This window comes from Bombina bombina, chromosome 1 (assembly GCF_027579735.1).
Source record: "Bombina bombina isolate aBomBom1 chromosome 1, aBomBom1.pri, whole genome shotgun sequence".
In the NCBI taxonomy this organism is placed as follows: domain Eukaryota; kingdom Metazoa; phylum Chordata; class Amphibia; order Anura; family Bombinatoridae; genus Bombina; species Bombina bombina.
In genome coordinates this window covers 1,380,589,770-1,380,601,136 of record NC_069499.1, presented here as the reverse complement: position 1 = coordinate 1,380,601,136, position 11,367 = coordinate 1,380,589,770, and the positions used below count along the sequence as shown (strand labels likewise).

Genomic DNA, 11,367 nt, shown 5'->3' with positions numbered 1-11,367 from the left:
CAACAAAATGATTTTTATTTGTGTGACGTTTCGGGACAAAACAAGTCCCTTCCTCTGACTTGTTTTGTCCCGAAACGTCACACAAATAAAAATCATTTTGTTGTTATAGACGCTGCTGGACCAGTGAGTGCTTTTTTCTATGAACTCTACATTATCCACAGAGCACTCTGGCAGTTGTTTCAAGTTGGTGGGAGTGCATACACATCATTTGATATATATATATATATATATATATATCAATTAAAAAGAAAGATAAGAGGTTTATAATATAACCTCTGTAAAGAAAGTAAATTCTTATTCTTTTTCATATATATATATATATATATATATATATATACACACAGTATCTCACAAAAGTGAGTACACCCCTCACATTTTTGTAAATATTTTATTACATCTTTTCATGTGACAACGATGAAGAACTGACACTTTGCTACAATGTAAAGTAGTGAGTGTACAGCCTGTATAACAGTGTACATTTGCTGTCCCGTCAAAATAACTAAACACACAGCGATTAAGGTCTAAACCATTGGCAATAAAAGTGAGTACACCCCTAAGTGGAAATGTCCAAATTGGGCCCAAAGTATCAATATTTTGTGTGGCCACCATTATTTTCCAGCACTGCCTTAACCCTCATGGGCATAAAGTTCACCAGAGCTTCACAGGTTGCCACTGGAGTCCACTTCCACTCCTCCATGACGACATTACCAGAGCTGGTGAGAGACCTTGCGCTCCCCCACCTTCTGTTTGAGCATGCCCCACAGATGCTTAATAGGGTTTAGGTCTGGAGACATGCTTGGCCAGTCCACCACCTTTACCCTCAGCTTCTTTAACAAGGCAGTGGTCGTCTTGGAGGTGTGTTTGGTGTCGTTATCATGTTGGAACACTGCCCTGCGGCCCAGTCTCCGAAGGGAGGGGACCATGCTCTGCTTCAGTATGTCACAGTACACGTTGGCATTTATGGTTCCCTCAATGAACTGTAGCTCCCCAGTGCCGGCAGCACTCATGCAGGCACACACCATGACACTTCCACCATGCTTGACTGTAGGCAAGACACACTTGTCTTTGTACTCCTCACCTGGTAGCCGCGACACACGCTTGACACCATCTGAACCAAATAAGTTTATCTTGATCTCATCGGACCACAGGACATGGTTCCAGTAATCCATGTCCTTTGTCTGCTTGTCTTGAGCAAACTGTTTGCTGGCTTTCTTGTGCATCATCTTCAGAAGAGGCTTCCTTCTGGGACGACAGCCATGCAGACCAAATTGATGCAGTGTGCAGCGTATGGTCTGAGCACTGACAAGATGACCCCCCACTACTTAAACCTCTGCCGCAATGCTGGCAGCACTAATACGTCTATTTCCCAAAGACAACCTCTGGATATGATGCTGAGCACGTGCACTCAAGTTATTTGGTCGACCATGACGAGGCCTGTTCTGAGTGGAACCTGTCCTGTGAAACCACTGTATGGTCTTGCTCACTGTGCTGCAGCTCAGTTTCAGGGTCTTGGCAATCTTCTTATACACTAGGCCATCTTGATGTAGAGCAACAAATCTTTTTTTCAGATCCTCAGAGAGTTCTTTGCCATGAGGTGTAATGTTGAATTTCCAGTGATCAGTATGAGAGAGTGTGAGAGCGATAACACCAAATTTAACACACCTGCTCCCTATTCACACCTGAGATCTTGTAACACTAAAGAGTCACATGCCACTGGGGAGGGAAAATGTCTATTTTGGCCCAATTTGGACTTTTCCACTTAGGGGTGTACTCATATTTGTTGCAAACGGTTTAGATATTAATGGCTTTGTGTTGAGTTAATTTGAAGGGACATCAAATGTACACTGTTATACAGGCTGTGCACTCACTACTTTGCATTGTAGCAAAGTGTCATTTCTTCAGTGTTAACACATGAAAAGATATAATAAAATATTTAGAAAAATGTTAGGGGTATATTTACTTTTGTGAGATAATGTATATGACACATTCTATAAAAGTGTATATGACACATTCTATAAAAATATAGAAAGATGTAACTCCTTATTCATCCCTATTGGAAACATTGTATCTAGTTTGTAATCCAAAATGCTTTACGTTGTTTTAAAAGGAGAGTTCTATTCCCACCCCTTCTCAGTGGTTTAACATGATCAATAATCAAAAATTTGAGCTGACTCACACTATGTCCTGCTTCTACGAAATGTTCAGCAACTGGATCTTGTTGTTTCTCCTACATAGATCCGCCCACATGGGCACTTGATCATGTATATAACAAAATTGGTGTTACACATAAAAACATGAATGAAAAATGTCTTCCCATTCCTGGGATGGAAGAACACTTTACCTTTATTCATGTTGTTACAATTACAATATCCCAAACAGGGACAGTGAAGAATCTACGTTGCAGTAATCAGAACCGTTGGGAAAACCGATATTAGATACATCCTTGATCGATGTATATCTGAGGATGAACTTAACTTGCAAAAGGGATTGTCATTCTGTCCTCCTGCCAAAGGGAATCTATTTGAAATACATAAAGACTTATATAGTTTCTTATGGACACTGAAACTCAAATTCTTTATTTCTAAAGAGGTGTCTATGGGTATAAGACAAAATACTGTGATGAATGATATTGGCACTAATGATTTATCTTTAAAAGCACTGGGTCTAAGAAATAAAAGCAAATTTATCCCATATGTGTAAGATCATAGTATTGATGTTTACGCAAATTTGGTTCTGGATGAGGTTAAATTGTTACATTTAGAAATGGAGAAAAAACAAAAATGTCAGAAAATGGGGAATGAGAAGCATTTTGGAAATAAAGAGAGAAAGGCCTTGAAGTCATTAAGATCTAGCACTGACATTATATTTAAACCTGCTGATAAGGGCAGGGCCACAGTGATACTTGATAAAGAGTATTACATTAATGAGATCAGATCTCAATTGGCAAATGAAAAAAGTGTATTGCCCGCCCCGTTACCCCATAATCCCATACATGACATCCAAAAAGAGATTGAGAGTGTTTATTAAAAGAGCTGTCAACAATGGCTTCATTGATAAAGCAGAAGCAACATATTTAAAGTGATGAAAATAAGATACTGGTGTTATATACCTTACCAAAGGTTCATAAAAAGCTAGAATCACCACCGGGACACCCTATTGTGTTCAGTATAGGATCAGCATGTTCTCAAATCTCTATTTACTTAGATCATATTTTGAGACCCTTTGTGGAACATACAAACTCATACATTAGGGATACCAGTGACTTTTTTAATAAAATAAGGGAATTGCCTATGACATGTGACAAAGTAATATTATACACCTTAGACATATCAAGCCTATACACCTCCATCCCCCACACAACAGGGACAGATACAGTTTGGAAAGTTTTGGTGCAGTCAGGAAAATATGATCTGGCACAAATAGATTTCATTTTAGACCTTTTGGATATAGTACTTAGATGTAATTATTTTTTGTTTCAGGACAATTTCTATTTACAGTTGCAAGGCACAGCTATGGGATCCAATGTCGCCCCAACCTATGCAAACCTATTTATGAACGCAATTGAAGAGAAGTTTGTCTATGAAACCCTATGTTCATTCTGTGTGGCGCCACTTGGTGGCACTACATAGACAACATCTTTGGGGTGTGGTTGGGTGACATTGGATCCCTATATGAGTTTGTGGGAGTTTAATATTGCAACTACACAGATCAATTTCAGTCTGTCACACAGTGAAGAAAAAATTGAGTTTATTGATACCACTGTATATAAGGTTGGACAGACTTTGGAGACTGATCTGTTTGTGAAAGCCACTGATAAAAATAATCTTTTACACTTTGGTAGTGCCCATCCTACTAAATTGAAGGAATCATTACCCAGCAGTCAGTTATTAAGAGTAAAAAGGATTGTCTCGGATGAGATGTTTGTACCAATTAGTCTGATGGAGCTGGGTAAAAGTTTGTGGATAGGGGTTACCCTGAGACATTGATTGAACAAGTATTCATGGATGTATTGACATTGAGTAGGGAGGAACTGACAAAGCCTAAAGTTAAAATGAAGTAAAAAAATGACAATCTAGTCTGTGTTATGCAATATAATTCTTTGAGCCCCAATGTTATATCTATATTGAGAAAATATTGGCATATTCTAGGAAAGTGTAATCCAAATGTCCCAGAATACCAAATAAGCTTTATACCTGCATATGAACAATGCAGTAATTTGAGAGATAAACGTATTAATTCTAATGTAGGTCCCAGCAGTATTAAAAGGCAGATGTATATCACTGAAAAAAACCATGGATGTTATCCCTGTTTGGGATGTTGTAATTGTAATAACATGAATAAAGGTAGTGTTCTTCCATCCTAGGAATGGGAAGAAATTTTTCATTAATGTTTTTTTTACGTGTAACACTAATTTTGTTATATACATGATCAAGTACCCATGTGGGCAGAGCTATGTAGGAGAGACAACAAAATCTGTCCGAGACCGCATAACCGAACATAAGTTGAATATTCGTACAAAATATATTAAGAATCCAGTTGCTGAACATTTCGTAGAAGCAGGACATAGTGTGAGTCAGCTCAAATTTTTGATTATTGATCATGTTAAACCACTGAGAAGGGGTGGGAATAGAACTCTCCTTTTAAAACAACAGGAAGCATTTTGGATTGCTAAACTAGATGCAATGTTCCCAATAGGGATGAATAAGGAGTTAGATCTTTCTATATTTTTATAGAATGTGTCGTAAACACTTTTATAGAATGTGTCATACACTTTTTATAGAATGTGTCATATATATACAGTATGTGTGTATATATATATATATATATATGTGTGTGTTTTTTCATCTGTCTTTTTTTCTGTATAATAATTTTACTGTAATTATCTTTCAACAAAGATTTTACTTAAGATAAAGATAATATGCATGCATATTCCATGTATACTGTGTTATTATTTGCGATTGATGTTGCAAACAATTATTTTAATTGACTGAATGTATATAATGTGTTTAAAGTATGTGATACCTGAAATGGTTAAATGGGTGTGTCCTATTGTTTGCACATGCCTATAAAAGGCACTATGTTTTGTGTCCAGTGTTACTTTACATGACTAAGGGCAACAAGCCTGAAACGTTGTCGTCTTAAATTTTGTACCATGGGGAAACTCCAATAAAGCTGTGAAATTTTATATCATTTAGTGATTGCTGCTGTCATTTGGACATGTTCACTTTTGTTTGTTTGGAGGATTTTTGGTGTGGAACCTCCGACAGCCTGCACCACTGTGGCCTCACACTGTGTTGGACATTACTGATTCCTTGTAACTATCTTCTCCAGAAGAAGACTTGCATTCTAAGTTGTGATTTCATGAACAATTACCATGCCCAGTCCAGCTAAGTAGATGGAAACATTCTCTATTTGTCAGAATAGCAATAGCACCACAAAGGCTACTTCCTATGGTACACGCTGTAGAACAATGTTGCAGAACTGGCACCATCTATAGCAGGTTGCAAGCTCATCATACTTGAGCAGCTCTGAGTGGCTCAAACATTACTCTGTATAATATCCAGCACTCGAACAAAAACACTGTGGTGTGCATGCCCTCTTGATCACTGCATAGATCAAAGTCTCTGATAACAAACATCAAAAAAGTGAAGCCGCCCTATCCAAATTCCTTGCAATATAGATTTATACACGCATAAAAAGGCTCTTAGTGCTTATACAAACATGTGTGAATAACAGCCTAATAAACACTAGAGGTAAAGGAACACACCCCTTTTTGTGACATCCAATTCAGTAAGGATTATAGCACTCACTCTGGTGTAGATAACACATTACTACAGGTACTATTCTATTTATCCTACTATAATATAAGTTTATATATTGAAAATTATATATTCACCACCCTCACCATCCTTGCAAAAGAACCTTTCCAATACTGAAGATGCCAAGCTATATCTTTACTCATCCCATGTAGATACATTGTATTCCATTTGAAGATCCAAAAAAGTTTAATAGGATACTGGAACATAAATCAAATATACACAATATGTGTTTAGGAGCCCAGCAACTTGTAATTCTTTGGAAGCCCAACATAACATTAATCATTTTAGGTTTCAGGTCATTGACCATATCCCTAGATTAAGAAGAGGGGCGATAGGGAAGCTTCTATTAAAACACAAGGAACTTTTTTGGTTCTTCAAATTGCGTGTATGTATGTGTGTGTGTGTATGTATATATATATATATATATATATATATATATATATATATATATATATATATAATTTTCAATATATAAGCTTTAAATTTAGTAGGCTATATAGAATCGTACCTGTAGTAAAGTGGTAATTATACTAGAGGGAATGCTATAAGGGTTACTGAATTGGATGTGACAGGAAGGTGATCCTTTACAGAAAGGGTGTGTACCTTTTAACTCTAGTGTTGATAAGGCTGCTATTCACAAGTATAGTGAAACACTAGGATTTACCATTGGAACAAATAAAGGGGACTTTCATTCATGAAGTATAAAATACTTAATACTGAAAGATCCTTTATTTGTTTCCCCGCACGGCTATTGGCTAAATAGCGTTCTGCCGAGGGCTGCCTTAGCAACTCAGTGCAGCGAACGCTGCAAACAAATAAAGGAGCTTTCAGAATGAAGTATTTTATACTTCATGAATGAAAGTCCCCTTTATTTGTTCCAATGGTAAATCCGCGTTTCGCAAACGCTAGGATTTACCATCACTTTAAGGGCTGTGTCCTGAAACGTTTTTTAATGTGAACATTTTTATATGTGAATAAATCTACATTGCAAAGAATTTTGATGGTGCTGCTCCACTTTTTTTTAGCTCAAACATTAAAGCAGCAGCAAAGTAATATCAATGATTACTACTTCCTATGGGAGATGGTATGATATAAGAGTGACTGTCACTTTTATGTACAACAGCCCACGTTGCTGCTGCCCCTTTTATCGTTGAGTTCTAAAATCAGTTGTTCAACTATTCTAGGTCTATGAAACTCAGTGCAGAGGATGAAAAATAAAGATTCTCTGCACTGAGTAAACCCAACAAGGTGCCCTCCCCCATGACAAAATACTGTAACTGCAGTGTCCCAAATTTTCCACTGTGCAATTAACCTTAAAGGGACAGTCTAGTATAAATTAAACTTTCATTACTCAGATAGGACTTTTAATTTTAATCAACTTTCCAATTTACTTTTATCATAAAATTTGCTTTTTTCTCTTGGTATTCTTAGTTTAAACTAAACATAGGTAGGCTCATATGCTAATTTCTAAGCCTTTGAGGGCTGCCTCTTATCACAGGCTTTTTAAATCTCTTTTCAACACAAAGAGACAGAAAGTACACGTGGGCCATATAGATAACACTGTGTTCAGGCACAGGGGGTTATTTAAAGGGACAGTATACACTCATTTTCATATAACTGCATGTAATAGACACTACTATAAACAATAAGATGCACAGATGCTGATATAAAAATCCAGTATAAAATGGTTTAAAAACTTACTTAGAAGCTTTCAGTTTAGCTCTGTTGAAAAGGTAGTTGGAAAGCCCACTGCAAGTGGGAAATAAGACACTCCCCCTCCCCCTTCTTTTGCATATGAAAAGACCCTTTACACAAACAGGAGCAAGCTGGAGAAGGTAGCTGACAGTATTCACATAAAACTTTGTGGCTTGGTTAGGAGTCTGAAAATCAGAGCAATGTTATTTAAAAATAAGCAAAATTATACATTTTTTAAAAAAAAACTAACTTTATGGGCTTTATAAATAGATCATCTACAAAACATTTATGCAAAGAAAAAATGAGTGTATAATGGCCCTTTAAGATTTAGAACAAAACAATGCTAAATTTAAGACAATAGATAATAAACAGTCACAGTCATGTAATCAGGGGGCTGGAAGAAGGTTACTAGATACAAGGTAATCACAGAGGTAAAAAGTACATTAATATAACTGTTGGTTGTACAAAACTGGGGAATGGGTAATAAAGGGATTATCTATCTTTTAAAACAACAACAATTCTATGGTAGACTGTCCCTTTAACTGTAACCGCCTACATCACAATACACTTTCATGACCAACCCGAGACCCCACAATGAACTCTAACTGTAACTACCCCTATAGAAAACCCCCCGCTACTAATTTGTAAACCTTTATGGGATCTACTCATTAGTAACCCTTCTCCTATGCAAACCTCCTATCATAAACTTAAAACAAAAATACTTTTAAATATAAAAAAAACGTAAGCTAATTCCACACAGCAGTCTGACATTCAAAAGAGTCTTCTGTAAAACACAGATGACAAACTTAACATTTGCTGGCAGTTTTTAGACTAGCAAGGTACGTTATTGGTATCATTGGCTGCAGCAGTAGTGAGGATTATTTGTCTTATGAATCTGTGCTATATATCAGTATAATAAACTTTAATTGTTGATACTTATTATAGATTTAACATATTTCAATAGAGGATTGGGCACACAATTTTGTAATTTGTCTCTCTTCTTACCAGTATCAAGCTGTTCTTCCTTACTTTTTTCACATCTGATTTGCTCTAATCTCTTCTCTAGGTCCCGCCGCAGAACTGCAGTATAATGTAAAGACCTGACATTTATCTGCATCATTATACCAAAGTGCCGAAGCTAAAAAAGGAAAGCTGAAACACAAGCCTTATTTTGTTTTTTGTTGTTCGTTTTTTTTTTTTTTTTTTACTAGATTTTTATTTTCTATGGCAAATATTTTATAAAGATAAACAGATTGCCATTTTTTTTTGTTACAAAGTAATATTTGTATTTGCTTTGATTTAAGCCAAAGACAAATATCTCGGCATTCTCTACCAACCTCAACTGTGCCAGGATTGAAGGAAGTAGTTATACGACCATCTATCGTTGATTTATTTTTGTTTGCCACAGCTGTATGTGTGGCAGTGTTTTCAGTGAACTGCAGTGTTGTCCTCCATAGCAGAAATTGTGTTAAGGTGTTTTATAGTTTGTTTTTTTGACAGAAAAGCTCACAAAATTTGAGTAAGAAACCTTCCAACGGTTATAACCGCTAAGTTGCAGGTAAACTAGTGGGATAAATGTCTCTGACAGACAGGAGCTCATCATGTAATATATTATTATATAGTGATTATTTGCAGGGTATATAACATATGCTCAAGATTGGTCTATTCGCCATCCTAAATAAATGTCAATAAAGTTGTACAACTCAAGGGATCACAGAAAAAAAAATCATGTTTGTTTTAATTACAATTACCAAGCTAGGTATGAGTTCCTGTAGGCCTTTGTGTAGTTTAGTAAGTAGTTCCTATATCCGTCACATCTCATGCTACAGAGGTTTAGAGATAAATGTCTCACTACATAATTCTGCACTTAATGAGTATAAAAAAACATGCCAAATTGTGTAGTTCCACTAATAATGTTTTTCTGGCTAAGCAGAAAGTACACAGGGCTACAACTCAGGGTGGCACTGTATTGTCTTGGCTACCATATTGCATGTACCTACATATATTATATACAGAGTACCTTTCTTCCTCTTGCAATCATATATAGTTCATTCTGTGTGCATCATATACTCAGCTTGGCTTATTGCTGGTCATTGTAGGGTACCGTGCCATAATGACTCCTTCACTTCTGTGTTACTTGTGCTTTGCCTACTATACGGTCTGGTTATCAGTATTGCCCATGTTGTAAGGAATGGTCATTGTGAAGAATCTAATACCATGTGCTCCTGGATGGAGAGAGATTAATAAATGCTGAGACCCGGAGGTATGCCTTTGTTATAGGAAAATGGCTGATATATGTATGTTTTGTTAAAGTGTTGTCTAAGACCCAATGAAGTTATTCATTTCACTGACAATATATTATGGGGATCGGCTGATTCCCATTCATTATCCTCTCTGCTGCCATTTTCCATAAAGGCAGAAATAATAAAAAAACAAACATATGGTTATGTTTGTTTAACTCTTTATTGCTAGGGCATAATACGTTTTACATTGATTAACATTGTGCCACGTTAGCAATTTGAAATCAGGGATATTAAAGGCTTTATCTTGTTACTAATTAAAGACAGTAAGATAAGCAATGATGTAAATGATGAGTTAAGTTGATAAGTGCCTTAAAGAGAAGATTGTAAGGGGGATCAAGTGCCTTATTGTATGTGTCACATACTATTCCCCCGCATGGTGCTGGGGTTTATTTTTCTTGCTATGCTTTTGTCTATATAATAAATAAAACTTTATTACTGCAACAAGCAAATGTCTGTGCAAATCTTCCTCTGAATAAAGTACTCATAAACCCATAAAGCTTGTTTGTAACTTATTCATGTCTCTAAACAGAAACATGTTTTTTTTGTTTGTTTCTATTTTGTTTTTTAATAGAAGTGTTAGGGAAACATTCCTTAACAAAAAATTTAATTATCTGTGAACAATCTCAAATGAGCAATTGTCTATCAGTATATGTGCCACAATCCTAAATACATCCTATATAAACCAAGACTTTTATTGGATCTATAAAATAGGCTTGTCCAACCTCAAGATCTACAGATTCTTGTAACATTTCTCTCCTGATATATATTACTTGGTTAAATGCAACAATTATCCTCCATGTATGCAACTAGTGTTTCCTTCCATAAGGCAGGGAGAGTCCACAACTTCATTCCTTACTGTTGGGAAATACAACACCTGGCTACCAGGAGGAGGCAAAGACACCCCAGCCAAAGGCTTAAATACCCCTCCCACTTCCCCTATTCCCCAGTCATTCTTTGCCTTTTGTCACTATAGGAGGTGGCAGAGAAGTGTCAGAAGATATGGATAGTCCTGTAATGGGTATGTTCCCTTTTAAGAAAAGACTGGAGTTTTAAGTAATCATGTCAACCTCTCAGTGAGAGTATTGATGAAAGTCTGGAGATGCAGAAAAAGTTTTTTTGCAAACCCATACAGACTGTCGCCTAACAGCTCCTGAGCATTCAGTGTTGACAAGTTTCACTGCTTGCTGTTACACACTCAAGTCCATGTCAGAAGCGTGCCTGTTCCACAGCATGGATCCTGGAGGGTAAGACTGTTTATTATATACACTTTTTATATACAGGGTCACAGTGTAGCTCCTTTGTGCCTTGATAGGATCAAGGGTTAATATCTCCTTCATGGAGATTATTTGAACAGCTAGGGGTTATTTATAACTGCTTTAATGTGAAAGTTTTTTGAGCTCATAGACTGTGTGCTTTTGGCTTGGAACAAACAGGTTTCACTTTAGTTTTTGAGTGTTGCGCAGCTCATAATAGTTTAGCGCTTTTTTCATAGCAGGGGAAGTCCTGTCTTATGCACCACGTGACCAGGTGCGGTCTTTTCATTTTCCTAT

At 36.5% G+C, this 11,367-nt stretch overlaps 1 protein-coding gene across 1 annotated transcript in view; it reads left to right on the top strand.

Annotated features, from left to right (window-relative positions):
• The window catches only part of LMNA (lamin A/C), an 86,423-nt gene extending 76,110 nt beyond the window's left edge, over positions 1–10,313 (top strand). Inside the window, exon 13 of the mRNA XM_053704474.1 lies at positions 8,581–10,313. Within this exon, the coding sequence (XP_053560449.1) occupies positions 8,581–8,610 (30 nt within the window). The 3' untranslated portion in view covers positions 8,611–10,313. The remainder of the gene's footprint in view (positions 1–8,580) is intronic.
• Positions 10,314–11,367: the final 1,054 nt, after the last annotated feature.